The sequence below is a fragment of the Carcharhinus amblyrhynchos genome, chromosome 9 (assembly GCF_965287045.1).
Source record: "Carcharhinus amblyrhynchos chromosome 9, sCarAmb.v2.hapA, whole genome shotgun sequence".
Classification (NCBI taxonomy): domain Eukaryota; kingdom Metazoa; phylum Chordata; class Chondrichthyes; order Carcharhiniformes; family Carcharhinidae; genus Carcharhinus; species Carcharhinus amblyrhynchos.
The window spans coordinates 21324959-21343039 of NC_137332.1; the positions used below are offsets into that span (position 1 = coordinate 21324959).

The 18081-nt window shown below is 43.3% G+C and overlaps 1 protein-coding gene across 1 annotated transcript in view; it reads left to right on the forward strand.

Annotated features, from left to right (window-relative positions):
- Positions 1-8132: 8132 nt before the first annotated feature.
- LOC145347636 (uncharacterized) overlaps positions 8133-18081 on the forward strand; it is a 52167-nt gene continuing 42218 nt past the window's right edge. The window contains exon 1 of the mRNA XM_080195289.1: positions 8133-8420. Within this exon, the coding sequence (XP_080051415.1) occupies positions 8133-8420 (288 nt within the window). The remainder of the gene's footprint in view (positions 8421-18081) is intronic.

Sequence of the window (18081 nt, forward strand, 5' to 3'; positions counted from 1 at the left end):
TTTCTATAACTTTTACTTCTCTTAATTTTTCGTCATATATGTGCAATAATTCTTATTAAATGTGAAGCTCACTTCTTCTAAGGTGATAGTTGTGTATTTGTTAAGATAATTGATGTTCTATTTTGTCTTGTCCAAATTGCGGACAATTGCAAGCATACCTTTTGAAGGAGTTGTTGCACAATCCCATAACTTTTAAAAGGGGATATAAGAATATAAGAACATAAGAACATAAGAAATAGGAGCAGGAGTAGGCCATCTAGCCCTTCGAGCCTGCCCCACCTTTCAATAAGATCATGGCTGATCTGTCGTGGCTCAGTTCCACATTCCCGCCCTCTCCCCATAACCCTTAATCCCCTCGCTTATCAAAAACCCATCAACCCGCGTCTTAAAAATATTTAGCGAGGTAGCCTCCACCACTTCAACGGGCAGAGAATTCCAGAGATTCACCACCCTTTGAGTGAAGAAGTTCCTCCTCAACTCCGTTCTAAACCGCCCCCCCTTTATCTTAAGGCTGTGCCCCCTAGTCCTACTGTCCTTTCTGAGCGGGAAGAGTCTCTCCACCTCTATCCTATCCATCCCATTCATCATCTTATATGTCTCAATGAGATCTCCCTTCATTCTTCTAAACTCTAACGAGTACAAGCCTAGTTTACTCAGCCTCTCGTCATAGCTCAACCCCTTCAACTCCGGCATCAGCCTAGTAAACCTCCTCTGCACTCCCTCCAAGGCCAAAATATCCTTGCGTAAGTACGGCACCCAAAACTGCACACAGTACTCCAGCTGCGGCCTCACCAATGCCCTATACAGCCGCAGCAAGACCTCCCTACTTTTATATTCAATCCTCCTCGCAATGAAGGCCAGCATCCCATTCGCCTTCCTGACCACATGCTGCACCTGCAGGCTGGGTTTTTGCGACTCATGCACAAGGGCCCCGAGGTCCCTCTGCACCGTCGCCTGCTGCAGTTTTTCGCCACGTAAGTAATAACCCTTCCTACCATTATTCCTACCAAAGTGGACCACCTCGCACTTGCCAACATTAAATTCCATTTGCCAGTTCCTGGCCCATTCGCCCAGCCTATTTAAATCCTTCTGCAGACTCTGCACACCCTCCGTGCAATTTGCCGTTCCACCAATCTTGGTGTCATCAGCAAATTTCGACACCCTACACTCGGTTCCCTCCTCCAGATCATCTATATAAATGGTAAATAGCTGAGGCCCCAGCATCAATTTCCCAAAAACAAAAGCAAAAGATTGCACGGCAAGATTTTACATTTTAAGGCTTTTTTTATAACAAACAAATCTATAACTAGAATTGAGTAAACATCACTTAGAAGGCAACTAATCCACTACACTATAGAAAAGGTATATCTCCTTAACTGCTTAAAATAATGAAAAAACTCACATTATGTTTGTAAGTAACATCAGACTCCAAGTAGAAATATTAGGTTTAAAGTTGAAAGCTCCTTTGAGCTTCAGCAACCCCTTTAATAGCTTTAACGCTGTTCCCCGGTGTGGATCTTACAGTGCCATTTAATCTTCTGAGCATACTCAAATGGACTTTCTGTAGCAAGGCAGGCTCTGGCAACTCCTTGTTCCTTAACTTTCAATAAACCTAATTTCTTTGAACCAGGAATTCATCATCACCAGCACTCTGCTTGATGGTTAACCCCAAAAACAGTTAATTGATTCTGCTTGGCATGGCAGCATCTGTTGTGATCTTGTTCTAGTAGGCTCTCTGCCTCTGAGGCTGACTGCCTCTGAGAGCCTATGGATCTGTAGTGAGTAAGACCAGCTGCCTCTTACTTTGTGTCCTGATTTCTTATTATTTGTTCATGGGATATGGGCATCACTGATCACATCTATTGCCCATCTTACATCCAACACCTTAGTTTTGACCTAGCCCCTGTCTCCATGGCAACCTGATCACATGGGCTGGTCTCCAGTCAGATTCTGTGGAAGGCCATATTCCCCTCTCCAAACGACTCCATTTTAGCTTGAATTTAAAAGAGAATTTAAAACTTAAACATCTTTTAGAATCCAGTGTTAATAATAGGGTGTACTAGTAAGACGAATGATAGGCTCCCCAAACAATGTAAAGCATGACCTTAAAATCTGTAATTAAAAATAATTTAGTCTAAATCAATGAAACTAATCAGGGTCCTGTGGCACCTACCAATCACTGAGAACTTTTCTAGCAATTTGATGGATACTGCATGGTTGTACCCATTTGAGTACCCAAAAACTTAAGTCTACTTTCAGAAACCCTCCCAGGTGATGTTATGCACAGTGGATTCTGTTAGGCCCAAAAGCAAACCACCAGGAGGTACCCTGATCTTGTTCTAATCAGTTGGTGAGCTAACAGTCAGAAATGGAGAAATAGAATCTTCAGGCATTGCAATAAAGACTGCATGCTCTAGCATGAGAAATTTATTTTGAAATACAGTTTCATCCAGTTACAGAATGAACATGTCACAAATGTACTGGTAAAGTAACACAAATATCCATTTCACGCTTCTGCACCATTCATCACTGTCTACCCTATGTTCTGCGTAGTAAGGTGAAAGATAACTGGAAATAAAACACTTACTTCATTTTTAACCTAAACTGTCAACATCAAAAGTTCTTGGATAAGCACATCAAAGCAAAATGCTTGCTACTTCACCCATGCATATGGCACAATTGTACCTTCAGAATACCATCCCGTAGAAACATGGAAACTAGAAGCAGGCAATCTGGCCCTTCGAGCTTGCTCCGCCATTCATTTTGATCATCTTGTACCACTGTTTTTCTTTTTACCCACTAACTGTCCTGATGTGAGTGAGATGGCCAATTTAATGTGAATTGTTGCAGGCAGTATTTTGATATATTCCACAAACACTGGGATCAAGATTAACCCTACCAAAACATGTTTTGGTAGTCTAATGTTAGTCTGGTTGACTACCAAAACATGTTTTGGTAGTCAACCAGACTAAGGAGACTATCTGAGCTAGTTTGATTTTGGAATATAAAGCGATAGCACCTCGGAACAAAAAGAAGCCTTTTCCACCCATTCAATCTTAGCATGATTAATCTGTGAGCTAACTCCATGTGCCCACCTCTGTCCCATATTGGAGGTAAAAGGCAAAACTTCCTTTCCCCTTCCGCACCAAATTCCCAACTACATGCACTCTTTGCAATGCATTCCACTGATACAAACTCTAAGACCACTTTGCATGTAACTGTTAACCTGTATATGCCTTTTTGAGCCACACCTGATTTACAAGTGGTCACAGGACTTCTTGCTCAGAAAAATTAACATCCCTCACCCACTTGCCTATGACATGGCAGAACAGGTTGTGTGCCCATGAACCCAACTATTTTAAATATTCTCTAATAAAGTGGTGAATGAACACCGATAGAAGCTGTTGCTGCTAGCAAACCTTCACACCCTCACTGTTTTTTACCCTCTGAGGAATAGTGGGGGAAGTGGTGGAAGGATTTCCAAATTGATTATCAGCCCATTGAACCATGTTGAATGTTCCTTCCATGGCCAACAATTCCTGGTGTTGGATGAAAACCCAGAGTTTCTGGTTCAGTGGTAGGGGCACTACCCCTGTGCCACCAGGCCTCCAACAAGAAGAACTAACTCATTAGATTCATATTTTATCATTTTCCCCATTACATAGAACATAGAACATAGAACATAGAACATTACAGCGCAGAACAGGCCCTTCGGCCCACGATGTTGCGCCGACCAGTTACAAAAACAATGACCCACTAGCCTATACCAATCCCTTTTCGTCCATAAACCTATCCAGAGATCTCTTAAACGCCCCCAAACTAGACGCATTTACAACTGCAGCAGGCAGGGCATTCCAATCCCTCACCACCCGCTGGGTAAAGAACCTACCCCTGACATCCGTCCTGTAGCTACCCCCCCTTAATTTAAAGCCATGCCCCCTTGTGCTAGCTTTCTCCATCCGAGGAAAAAGGCTATCACTATCCACCCTATCTAAACCTCTAATCATCTTATATGTTTCAATAAGATCCCCTCTTAGCCGCCTTCTTTCCAACGAAAACAACCCTAAATCCCTCAGTCTCTCCTCATAGGACCTCCCCACCATACCAGGCACCATCCTAGTAAACCTCCTCTGCACCCTCTCCAACGCCTCCACATCCTTCTTGTAATGCGGGGACCAGAACTGCACACAGTACTCCAAGTGCGGCCGCACTAGAGTAGTGTACAGTTGCAACATTACACTGCGACTCCTAAATTCAATCCCCCTACCAATAAACGCCAAGACACCGTACGCCTTCTTAACAACCTTATCTACTTGATTCCCAACTTTCAGGGATCTATGTACACACACACCTAGATCCCTCTGTTCATCCACACTATTCAAAGTCCTCCCGTTAGCCCTATACTCGACACATCTGTTGCTCCTACCAAAGTGAATTACCTCACACTTCTCCGCATTAAATTCCATCCGCCACCTCTCGGCCCAGCTCTGCAACCTATCTAAGTCTCCCTGCAGACTATGACACCCTTCCTCACAATCTACCACACCTCCAATTTTGGTGTCATCAGCAAATTTACTAATCCACCCAACTATACCCTCATCCAGATCATTAATAAAAATTACAAACAACAGTGGCCCCAAAACAGATCCCTGAGGCACACCACTCGTAACTGTACTCCATGATGAATATTTACCATCCACCACCACCCTCTGTCTCCTATCTGATAGCCAATTCCTGATCCAACTTCCTAGATTACCCACAATCCCATACATCTGCATTTTCTGCAGAAGCCTACCATGGTGAACCTTATCGAACGCCTTACTAAAATCCATGTATACCACGTCAACTGCCTTGCCCCCATCCACCTCTTTGGTCACCTTCTCAAAAAACTCAATAAGGTTAGTAAGGCACGACCTACCCGCTACAAAACCATGCTGACTATTTCTAATCAATTCATTACACTCCAAATAACTATAAATCCTATCCCTAATAATTTTTTCTAAAACCTTGCCCACAACAGAAGTAAGACTCACTGGTCTATAATTCCCGGCAAAGTCTCTGTTCCCCTTCTTAAACAATGGGACAACATTCGCTATCCTCCAATCCTCCGGGACTACACCAGAGACCAATGACGACCTGAAGATCTGAGCCAGAGGCTCTGCAATCACCTCTCTAGCCTCCCAGAGAATCCTAGGGTAGATCCCATCCGGACCAGGGGACTTATCTATTTTCAGCCCCTCAAGAATTTCCAGCACATCCCCTTTATCAACCGTAATACTGTCTATTTTACACCCCTGCAACCCAATGTCCTCCTCAGCTATATTCATGTCCCCCTGCGTGAACACCGAAGAGAAATATTGGTTCAATACTTCTCCAATCTCCTCCGGTTCCACACACAACTTCCCCCTGCTGTCTGTAACTGGCCCTAATCTTGCCCTGACCAACCTTCTGTTCTTGACATACCTATAGAACGCCTTAGGATTCTCCTTAATCCTATCAGCCAAAGTCTTCTCATGTCCTCTTTTAGCCCTTCTCAACTCACTCTTCAACTCCCTCCTAGCCAATCTAAAGCTTTCTAGTGCACTATCTGAGCCCTCCAATCTCATCCGAACATAAGCCTCCTTTTTCTTTTTAACCATCGACTCAACTCTTTTAGTGCACCACGGTTCCCTAGATCTACCAAATCCACCATGCCTGACAGGGACATACCTATCAAGGACTCGCAGTAGCTGCTCCTTGAAAAAACTCCACATTTCAGACGTTCCCAGTCCCTGTAATCCCCTAATCCAATCCATGCTTCCTAACTCACTCCTGATAGCCTCATAATCGCCCTTACCCCAGCTAAAATTGCTGACCCGAGGTTCATGCCTATCTCTTCCCATCACTAAGGTGAACGTAACCGAATTGTGGTCACTATCACCAAAATGCACACCAACTTCCAAGTCTAGCACCTGGTCTGGCTCATTTCCCAGCACCAAATCCAATATAGCCTCACCTCTAGTTGGCCTGTCTACATACTGAGACAAAAAACCTTCCTGCACGCTCTGTACAAACACTGACCCCTCTAGCGAGCTAGAACTATAGCAACTCCAATCAATATTCGTAAAGTTAAAGTCCCCCATAACAATTACCCTATTACTTTCACTCCTAACCAGGATTGTCTCCGCAATCCTTTCCTCAACCTCTCTAGAACTTTTAGGAGGTCTATAAAAGACTCCCAACAGGGTGACCTCTCCTCTCCTATTTCTAATCTCCGCCCATACTACCTCAACTGACAAGTCCTCATCAAACTTTCTCTCCGACACTGTGATACAGTCCTTGACTAGCAATGCTACCCCACCCCCCCTTCTACCTTCTTCTCTACTCCGACTAAAGCATTTGTACCCCGGAACCTGCAACATCCATTCCTGACCCTGCTCTATCCAAGTCTCAGAAATGGCCACAACATCAAAGTCCCAGGTACTGATCCACGCTGCAAGTTCATCCACTTTATTGCGAATACTCCTCGCATTAAAGTACACGCATTTCAAACCCTGCTCCGCCCCACCCCCACTATGCCGTGCCTTGCATTCCCCAACTATGCCCCCCTCACTTTCACCCCCTTTCCTCACTATCCCTCCCCCCCTCCGAATCAGTTTAAACCTTCCTGCATCGCTTTTGCAAATTTACCCCCCAGGATATTGATTCCCCTCTGGTTCAGGTGTAGACCATCCCTCTTATAGAGGTCCCACCTTCCCCAGAATGAGCCCCAATTGCTCAAGTACCTGAACCCCTCCCTCCTGCACCATCCCCTCAGCCACGAGTTCAAACTTTCCCTCTCCCTATTCCTCTCTAAACTATCCCGTGGCACAGGCAAGAGTCCAGATATAACTACTCTTTCTGACTTCGCCTTGAGTTTCCACCCCAACTCCATAAATCTTTGCTTAATATCCCCTTCCCTTAATCTCCCTATGTCATGTGTCCCCACATGAACTATAACATTCTTCCATCCTACACATAGGACCACCAGTATCTATAAACATAAAATACAGATGGACATTTGTGACTGTGGACCTTCACCTGAAATATCAACCTACCTTTTCACTTTCCTGATGCCAACAGGTTTACCAAAAACCAGGTGTAGTTAAATTTGACATGCCAACCAACAATGTACCTGTTTGGGACATATCCTAATTTATTGCATGTTTCAACCTTGCCTGATCTCCTTAGTTTCAATCACTTCATTTGGAATTCCATAGGATGTACAATACAGAAACAGTCCATTCGGCCCATACATTCTATGCCAGCCTTTATGCTCCATTGGCGCCTCCTCCCATCTTCACTCACCTAATTCCACCAATATACCATCCGTTCCTTTCTCCCTCGTACACTCTCCTAGCCTTCTCTTAAATGCTTACAGAACATTCAAATTAGGACCAGGAGTAGGTCACTCCCTACACAAAAACAGAAAATGCTATAAAATCTCAGCAGTTCTCACAGCGTCCATGGAGAGAGAATAGAACCAACATTTCAAGTCTGGATGACACTTTGTCAGACCAGATTTAAATAAACTTAATGCACAAACTTATCAAGTCCTCCACATCTCAGCTGATGGAAGTGACCCCACTCCCATGCATCGCCGATGAACAATGTTAAGTTTAAGGTTTTGTTTTAGTGTCACAAGCAGGCTCACATTAACTTTGCAATGAAGTTACTGTGAAAATCCCCTAGTCGCCACACCCAGTGCCTGTTCAAGTACACTGAGGGAGAATTTAGCATGGCCAATGCACCTAACCAGCAAGTCTTTTGGACTGTGGGAGGGCACCGGCGCACCCGGAGAAAACCCACGCAGATACGGGGAGAATGTGCAAACTCCGCACATACAGTGACCCAAGACAGCAATCAAACCTGGGTCCCTGGCGCTGTGAAGCAGAAGTGCTAACCCCAAATTGGGATTTCTGCATGGATCAACAGTTGGGAGGGTGGGGGAGCCTGTGTGAAAACTGATGCTGACTGAGCAATAATTAAGAAAGTAAAAATAAGCTAGTTTCCATGGAGACTGGTTAATTTTGTGTTGGCTGTGTGCGTGTGGACTCTGTTAAGAGGAGGAGGAGGAGGCGTGAGTGGAAATGCAACCACTGGGAGGCGGCCGGATGAAAGCAGCGGGACCAGGCTTTCACGCTGGCGGCGCTGGCTTCAGGGCGAGACGGCCGCCGTCTTTCCCTGTGGCTGGCGGGGCGGTGCCTCACTTCTGCAGTCCAGGACGGTGGCACCGGACAGGCGCTATCCCGTGGAAGCTGGGAAGTGAGGACAAAACCACGACACGCCTCTCCCCCCAACTTCCCTTCGCCAAGGAACTCCTGACCTATCCAGACTATAAAGGGTCGGTGGTTACTTGTAGACGGCACTATCCCAGGAGGGGTGTGAGGCTGAAGGAAAGGGTAAGTTCCTGTCTAAAATTTCACTCCAACTTTCATCTCTTGAGGGCTTCTGTCACTTTCTGAAGAAAAGTAATTTTTTTTAACATCAAATCGAATATCTCCAACTTTCATCTCTTGAGGGGTTTTTCTGAAGAAAAGTAGTGTCTTTTTACATCAAATCGAGTATAAATTAAATATTGTTGCGATTTTTAAATTCTGCCGGATGTTTTGAGAAATGATTAGTAGCTCTAAGGAGATGGTTTATTTTTGATAATTTTTTTGTGTAAGTAACTTGTTGGTTAGGATTCTTATACTTTCATTTTCTTCCAGGTTTCTTGCACATTGTTTGAAGTTGTGTTTGTGTTCTCGGATCAAGGAGCAATCACCAGTAAAGATTAACCCAGCCAGCGCTCTGCCTAGCAACCAGAGGAATTCTCCACCCACCCCCAGTCAATGGGGTGCTTTTTTAGAATTTGCTTTATTAGTGTCACATCTTTTGGGATACAGTGAAAAGTATTATTTGTTGCAGACAAAGTATATCGTTCATAGAGTATGTAGGGGAAAAGGAAAAGAGAGGGTGCAGAATATAGTGTTACAGTCATAGCAAGGATGTAGAGAAAGATCACTTTAATAATTCAATAAAGAAAACCATGCAAAGTTGGTCTGAGGAATCGGATGATCTCCTACAGGACAGCTTCGAATCAGTGGACTGGTCAATACTTAAGTACTCAGTGACCAACCTGAATGAGTTTGCTTACACCTAACAAAGTCTGTTACTATATTGGCCTGAACAGGTGCCAGAATGTGGCAACTAGGGGGTTTTCATAATGACTTCATTTCAGTGTTAATGAAAGTCTTACTTGTGACTAATACATAAACTTTAGTTTTTCATTAGTAAGCGTGTGGAAGACTGTGCACCAAAGAAGCAAATCCATGTGTTTCACAGCCGGAAACTATGGATGATCAGGGACATTCAATGCTTCCAGAAGTCCAGGCCTGAGGAGTTCAAGTCAGGTGATGCTGATTGATACATGAAATCCAGATATGATCTACAGAGAACCATCAAAGATGCCAAGAGACAGTACTGGACCAAGCTAGAGTCCTAGGCTAGCCACATGAACATCCACTGATTATGCAAGGTTTACATGATAACAGGTGAAGTTATGTAGAATCGCTGGCAACAACGCACTCCTCCCCAATAAGCTCATTGCATCTTTTGCCCGTTTTGATCAAGTGATCAGTGAGAGGACATCATCCACCCTGAAAGCCTCAGCCAAACTGGTAACCATCGAAGGTGTTGGTACCAAGGGACAAAACAAATGCTGATTCAAAATGAAAACCTCCCAAATTGATGTTTAGTCTTGTTAATAAAGTGCAAAAGCATTGAATCTTTCAGCGACAGAATGGAAGTATTTCCTGATTTAAAGTTGTTCAAATGGCTCTTAGCGCAATTAGGACATTTATGCTTTTGGAAGCAGTTTTACATCACCAGCTTTGCATAGCTGCCTCACAAATAGTGAATCAGTAGCTACCATGGTATAGGTGCCATTGTCGATGGTCTCTCGACTCAAGGATCGTGAGTTTCTGCCATGGGTATTCACGTGACTGAACAGGTTGATTCTTGACCTGGAAAACTCTGGGCAGATGGAAAGGGTGTCCCACAAGATAGTGGGGTCCAGAATGCAGAATTTACTTCATTTTTTCTTTCCTCCTCTCCTGATGCTCTGTCTTATTAAGACATTGTGATTCTAAGCATGATGCAGCTTGATGGACAAGTTGTCACCATTTTGAACAATTGGTAGCAATCATTTCTGTTAATGGAGGAATTTCTTCAGTTAGAAGATGGTGAATCTGTGGAATTCATTGCCACAGAAGGCTGTGGAGGCCAGGTCATTGAGTGTATTTAAGACAGAGATAAATGGGTCCTTGATTGGTGAGGGGACCAAAGATTATGGAGAAAAGGTGGGAGAATGGGGTTGAGAAACGTATCAGCCATGATCAAATGGCAAAACAGACATGATGGGCTGAATAGCCTAATTGCTCCTATATCTTTTGGTCATATGGTTTCCTTTGTTCACCCTTGGGACATTTGCATTTTGAGAGTTGTTGAGAAATGTAGAACTGGTGGGCAAGATGCTTTTTGGCCATCCATCCAAGTTGATTTTTCAGGAGATTTTGCCTGAATGCTTGTGGCGCAGGCTTCAAAAAGGCCACTAACACTTCTTTGATGGTTTCCCATTGAATCTGAACGTTGCAGCAGAGACACTGCTGATGGAGTTTCTTTGGTGCTTTTAAGTGTCACTGATCCAAGTGTCTACCATCCATGTCTTACTGCAATGTAGGACTGTGCTGATGATAGTTGCTTTGTGCATCAGGATATTATTGACTTATCAATGTCTTTGATGTCAAATGCTCGCTGCCATAGTATCGTATGGTTGAGTTGGCGCAGTTGATCTGGTGTTGGATTCCATCATCTCTTTTGAGAAAGGTGCCTACCAAGGTATGGGAAGTGTCCCACATATTCCAGAATCTCTCCCTCAGCATATATGGAACGTGGAATATTTAGCTGATAGGTTGATATGAGTTTTCTTTTGGTGACTTTCAAGAACAGGCCAAGATTCGTGTGTATAGAATTTCAGTGATCGAGGAGAGTGGCTTGTGTTGCCATATCCGTGGTGATAGATCACTTTTAAAAGAGATCTGCATTTCTAATTACTGAAAGGATGCCATCATAATTTTACATTTTTAATTTTTTACTGTAACAAATGACTAAAAATAGCACTGCTGCCCACTTGTACTTTAAACTACACGGAGGAAGATTGCACTTTTATACTATCATACTTTTTGTAAAACAACCTTCTTGTAGTAAACAGTTCACAGTTGTTTCTGATGAGTTTCCCTAACCTCTTCACTGAGTAATAATTTCAAGTGACAGCTCCAAGTACTTTCTCCTGTTCCGGTGATTCTTCTGCTCCTGGCCATGTTGGGATGAATCTTCCAGAATCCTTATGTGGCTGTAGGATGCATCTCTTCAACTGGAGATTGTCTTCCTCTTGCATTTGTTGATTGTAGCTCACAAAGCCAGTTAGCCTTTTCTCTTTGTTGACAGCATAGAACTACTCTCTCTAACATTCATTGATTTGTAGGGAAGACTGTAACCTGATCTCAAAAATAAATTATTTTGCCCTTTAGCATCATGAAGCACATTAATCTTACTTCTTGGTAGACATGCTGATTAGCTATACTTGATCCCAACTACCTTTCATCTTTGGAGTAAACAGAAGCTTACGGCGTAACAAACCTGTACTTCAAACCTCTGTGATTTTTCAAAGAAAGAGGGTCTGATGTTACCATTGTGTTGCGCCTGTTTTCAGGTGCAAAAACTCGGTAAAGTTGGATCTGAGGTGAATAGCGTGATCCTTGCTCGTGTCCACTCCGATTTCCCCCTTTACCAAGGCACGAAAATGGCTGCGATTGGTGCTGTGCCCAAAACGGGTGCGACGTCAATTTAAATGCATTTGCATGCATTTAAGTTGACTTAATGAGCTGGACATTCAAATTTACCCGCATTTCCCCCTTACCATCGTGTTCGTCCATCCAGATTCAGTGCAAAACAGATATGCTCAGCAAAGGTTTGTTTCGTTTGCTCCAGCTTCTGAAAAGGTACATTCAGAGCTTCCTGCGGCTCGCTAAATCAGATTGGGGGGAGGAGGGCGGGCCAAATCATTCTTTGGAGTGGGGGGAGAAGGAGGGAGGCCAGATCGTTCTCTGGTGGTGGGAGGGGGAAGGGAGACCAGATTGTTCTCTGGGGGGTGGAAGGGAGACCACATCATTCTCTGATGGGAGAGGGAGGAGAAGGGCAGATCATTCGCGGGTGGGGGGAGAAAGGCCAGATGGATCTTTGTTGTGTGGGGGGGGGAGGAGGGCCAGATTGTTCTCTGCTAAAGGGAATTGGGGAGAAAGGAGGAGGAGGGAGGTCAGATCGTTCTCTGATGGGGAGGAGGGAGGTAGGCCAGATGGATCTCTGGTGGGGGCAGGGGGGAGACCGCTGCCACTCTGCGGGTGATTGATGGGGGGAAGTGGGGCAGGGGTTGTGATCGGTCTGGGTAACAAGGAGGTGGGTAGATAAGGACGATAGTTATGTTATGGGGGTGAGGCAATGTCTGCAGAGGTCATCACTCCTGGGTCACTTTATCCACTTTTTGCGACCCAGGAGCAATGTGGCAGCGGATTGTTTTTCAAATATTTTTTACCGTGCATGCGCAATTGAAAGCTCCAAACAGAGCAGCAAAACTTTGGGTGTGATAAGCCCCATTCACAGCACGATTCAGACTTGGGACTTTTTTTTTCAGGCAGAGTGCATATGGGGGCACCTGAGAACAGGTTTACAAGTTGCAATTGAACTATGCCCAGATTCAGCACTTGGAATCAAAATGGTAAATTCAGGCCTTGAATCAACACATTGAAAACCTAGAGACTGCTGCCCTTGCACTTTTTTCTCCATAAAACAATCTAAGCCTCCTTTTGCTCTCTAACCATTAGACTAGACAGATTAAATGTCAGGCAGACTTCAGCTCAGGAATTCAATGGCATGGATTCTTCATGTGTATCAAATGCCACCAGCTTTGAGGACCTCAATTGGAATACCATTGTGATCATAGGTTTTGCTGTTTTTCATTGATGGTTGCAGCTCTCCCATTGATGCTGGTTCCCCTCATTGGATAACTTGAGAGTGCCAGCTGTCACTGTGGATTCATGGTTAAAGCATTGTTGAAATGTTCTTTCCAGCATTGATGGATGACATTGTCATTTAAAGAAGAAAAACACTATGCTGTGAATAAAAGAAAATTTTTCCATTTGACCTTGGTTCATAGATGGTCCTGGTGGTCTCAAAAAAGCTTTGCATGTCTTGATAGTTAGTATGTTGTTGGCTGTCTTGAGCTTTTTCTTCCTACGGAGTTATCTTAGGCAGCATCAGCTATGTGTTATTGAAATGCTGCCTTCTTCTTCTGTGATCGTGGGTTGTTCTGCCAGGAAATGAAGTCAGCCTGTGTACTAGGTTATCACAGGGTTCAGCATCTTTTTATCGGATCAGTCCTGGTAACGATGATGCTTGAATCCAATGGCCTGGGTACAGGAGTCGAGTACTGCTGACCTTTATTTATTCCCAGTGTTCTGGAATTGAGTTTTATGAAGATTTGCTTGTGAGCTTCACTTTGAATGCTTTTTCTTGGTCAGGCTGCCTTAAAGCTGATACATTGATCATCTTCTTTGACTTTTGGGCCTTGAGATGACTTGGTGCTAGATAGGTGCTCATTACCAATTGAATGGGTCTATGATCTGTCCAGCAGCATTAGATCAAAAGATACAGATATCAGTTAGATCTTTGAGATAACGAATAACATAATCCAGGGTGCTAATGTTTTGATCTACGATGCCTCCATGCACGGTTCTATATTTGTCTTTCTGGTATTTGTTTACAGTGAGACCAGCTGATAATGTTTTGTCAACCAGATAACACCATTTGCTTTGGCTTTTCCCACCCTATTTTTCATAAAAACTAGAAGCAAGAGTAGGCCATTCAGCCCTTCGAGTCTGCTCCATCATTCATCTTGATCATTGCTGTGCATTGGAAGCTGGTGTAGGGAAAGGTCCGACTCTGCAGTGCTGGCTGCAAGTCCCATGTGATCAGCTGGTCTCAGTCAACTTCAGGTTGGTTGTCTCCAGGGTCCTAAGGATTACCAAATCTGTAAGAGATTGAATTAAAGTATTATTTGAGAGTTTAAAAGCATTAGAATAAAATTTTAGAAGCATAGAATTAGAAGATATGCTGGGCACAGCTTGCAAGAAGTCGCCACACTTCAGCCCCATCTTGGATTTTTAGAAATGTGATTCCCAGCTTTTCCTTCTCACTAGAAGCTGCACCAGCTTGCTTGCTCCTTCAACTGCCCCTCGTCAGGAAATGGCTCCCGCTGTGGTCAGAGATGTCAGTTTGGGGAGAATGCCATGAAAAGAATGGGTACCTGCCAGAAGTAGGGAAGTGGAGAACAGGTTCCATCCTGATCTAACTTGGGTGGGTGAAGAAGAAGGATGTCACAATATACTAGCAGGATTGAAGGAACAAAGTGCATCTGTACACTCTTATTTATTATGTTCTTATGTGAAGTGGCAAGGAGTTGGATTAGTTGAGTTGTAGGCTCTAATTTGTGGGGCATGGGCGTCACTGGCTGGCCAGCATTTATTGTCCATCACTAGTTGCCCTTTTTCAGAGGACAATTGAGAGTCAACCACATAGCTGTAGCTCTGGAGTCATAAGTAGGCCAGACCAGGTAAGAACAGCAAATTTCCTTCCCTAAAGGACATTTGTGCAAACAAGCAGACAACGCATCAATGACTCTTTCAAATGAAGGGTTAAGGAGGATTGAGTGATACTTTTGGGCAGCTGATGGTCCTTCACTTTGAAAATCCAATTCTCTGATCAAAAGTCTTGTCAATTATGAACCAGAATGCACCATTATTAATGTAGAAATTCTATAATTTCCTGGGAAACTTCTTCAACCTTTTGGAAAAGTGCAATCATTTTGCATTCTTAGTGTTTTGCTCTAATACAACGTTAGATACAGCTATAGTTACAAATTGATGTAACTACTTGTTTCAGTGTTTTGTGTGTTTATTATATACAGTTGCCAAAGGCTGAAAGTCCTGTATCAGATTTATTGAAACCATGAGTCAGCTTTTTGTTTTTGCTTGTTTCATGGATTGGGTCAGTGGAAATATCTTCTTTTAAAAATAGAAATTGCAATAACTGCACTGATAAGATGCTGACAGACAAATGTTACAGCCCATCCCCATGCACCCCTCCCCTCAACCCCCCACCCCCCAACATAAGCACTGTGCCTGATCGCATCAGTCAACTTGAGATTAAAAACAAGTATTTGCAAATGCTGGATTTCAATTAAAAACATACCTGTGTATAAGCAGGATTTTCTATCACTTCCTGACTCTTTTGGCAGAAGTGGTAAATGGAAGGTCAAACTGAAGAAAGCAAGGTAGTGGAGATGGTTTAGGTTGGGGAAAGATATGGGGGGGTGGGGCGGGGTGCACAGAGAAGAAACAAAAGTAAAACTTGAACTATCTTCAGGAAATTCCCCTTGTGCTGTTCCATCCTCAGGGGACTTTTGGTACAGATTGCTCGAGTCCATTTTTACATATTCTGCCTCTTGATTTCCATCCAGATAAATCTTAGCCTGGCTGACCACTGAAGTCAAAGGCACCCAGTGGAAATTTCTGTCCTCAGGCTTCCTTCCTTGTACCATTGGAGATTTAGGTTGAAGACTGTTGCACAGTAACAGCATCAACCTATTGATAATCATGCCACATGCAATTTTAGTGGTCTTAAAAGATATTATTCTCTGCATGAACAGAGAAGCTGCAAACTTTCATCCTCTTTGACCGGGCTGTTCCCAACTTTTGACTCATTCTCATTCCAAGAGGACATTGGCAAATTTGAGAGCTTTCTTGTGCGCCTTCTCCTGTGGCCATAACAAATTTTCCCAAGTCCTGGAAGTGTAGAACTTGAGGACAAAGTTGTTCTGGCTGTCAGCCTATCTTCCATGATCTTATCCACACCCTGATGGTGGTGAGGAACCCTAAGGTGTACAGTGGTCCTCATCCACAATTGTATAGCACAGGGTATTAAATGTATAATTGACCATCATAAAATACTGATTTGCTTTACACTGGACTTTTTTGGATTACTTTCTACTCGCAAACTACACATGCAAATTATTATTTTGTGTGGGTGCATACTGTGTGAGTTGTATACACTAGTGTCAGTGTGAGTAACTGGTCGTGAGTGTGTGTGTTTGTGTATACAATAATCAGTGTGAGTAACTGGCTGTGTATGTGTATGCATGTGTGTATGCAGTAATGTCAGTGTGAGTAACTGGATCAGCCAAGAAGAATTGCAGAAGTAGTATTTGGCAGATTTTTCTTTATTCATTCATAAGACATGGGTGTTGATGACTAGCCAGCATTTATTGTCCATCCCTTGAATTGATTGACTTGCAAGGTCATTTCAGAGGGCAGTTGAGAGTAAACCCCAGTGTTTGTGATTCTGGAGTCCCTTGTAGGCCAGACAAGGTAAGGACATCAGATTTCCTTCCTTGAAGGACATTAGTAACCAGCTGGGATTTTCCGATAATCAACAGTGGGTTCATGGTCATCTTTCGATTCTTAATTCCAAATATTTTTATTGAATTCAGATTCCACCACCTGCTATGTCAGGATTTGAGCCCAGGTCCCCAGAACCTTAGCTGAGTTTCTAGATTAACAGTCCCCCAAAAGTATCTATTTCTATGATTTGACATAGCATCCGAATTGCAGCATTCTTCATTAATTATCATCCCTTGTTGTAACATTCCATCTCTAATTACATTTTAAACTCCCGTGTTAAGTTTTGTGATTGGGAAAGCATATCGATTTACTTCATATCTGATTTGTCTATAAGGATGTTATGATGTATTAAATGGCATATAACAATAGCTGTTGTTGTGTACTGGGAGTTAGTTTTTTTTTTAAGATGCATGCTCTGGCTAGCTGTGCAGTATTCAAAGTCTCTTGAGTCTTTGTCAGCCACATTGAAATAGGGAAGTTTAAATCTTTAAAAAATATATTCTTTTATCCCCTGACAATCAATCTGGACTTTCCTCCTTCACCACCAATCCATCACTATTTGCCATTGTCCACAATTTTTACTAATCTGTTTCGGACCTTTTAGTATTCAAGCTCCTGCCCTGACTCTCCCAAACCAGATAAACCTGCACCTGTCTACAGAACCTTTTCATCACCAGTGACTGCCAACGTAGGAGACCCCTTCCACCCTTTATGGCAGCCTCACCAAATGTGCTGTTCAGCTCTGGTCTCAGTTACACTAGAGAGCAAGCTATTGCAGTGGCACAGATCCACAGCAACAAATGTTGGGGGAAGAGGAAGAAAACCAAGAATAAGATTGGAGAACTAGAGAGACTCAAAATCTGTGGAGGGTGCAAAAAATGATTGGAGATGCAGAGGAGCAAGAAAGTGACAGAGAAAAGGAGTGAGCAAGCACACTTAGGGTGACACAGTGATGATGACATGAGCAGGACTTGCTGAGCAATGCCGTCGGAGGTTTATTAGTAATTTTAAAAAATCTTGAATTGTTATCTCATAAAAGATGTTTTAGATCCATGGGTGTCATGTTCAAGTACAATTTAACTTGCAATCAATAAATAACTTGTTGTTTATTGTTAAGTGAAAGTTACAATATCTTGCCAGTTATTCATCACAGCAACATAGTTGGGTCAAGTCCTTTGGAATGCAGCATTGTGATACCATTTAAGAACATAAGAACATAAGAAATAGGAGCAGGAGTAGGCCATCTAGCCCTTCGAGCCTGCCCCGCCATTCAATAAGATCATGGCTGATCTGAAGTGGCTCAGTTCCACTTTCTCCCCATAACCCTTAATTCCCTTGCCTACCAAAAACCTATCTACCCACGTCTTAAATATATTTAGCGAGGTAGCCTCCACCACTTCAACGGGCAGAGATTCACCACCCTTTGAGTGAAGAAGTTCCTCCTCAACTCTGTTCTAAACTGCACCCCCCCTTATCTTGAGGCTGTGCCCTCTAGTCCTGCTGTCCT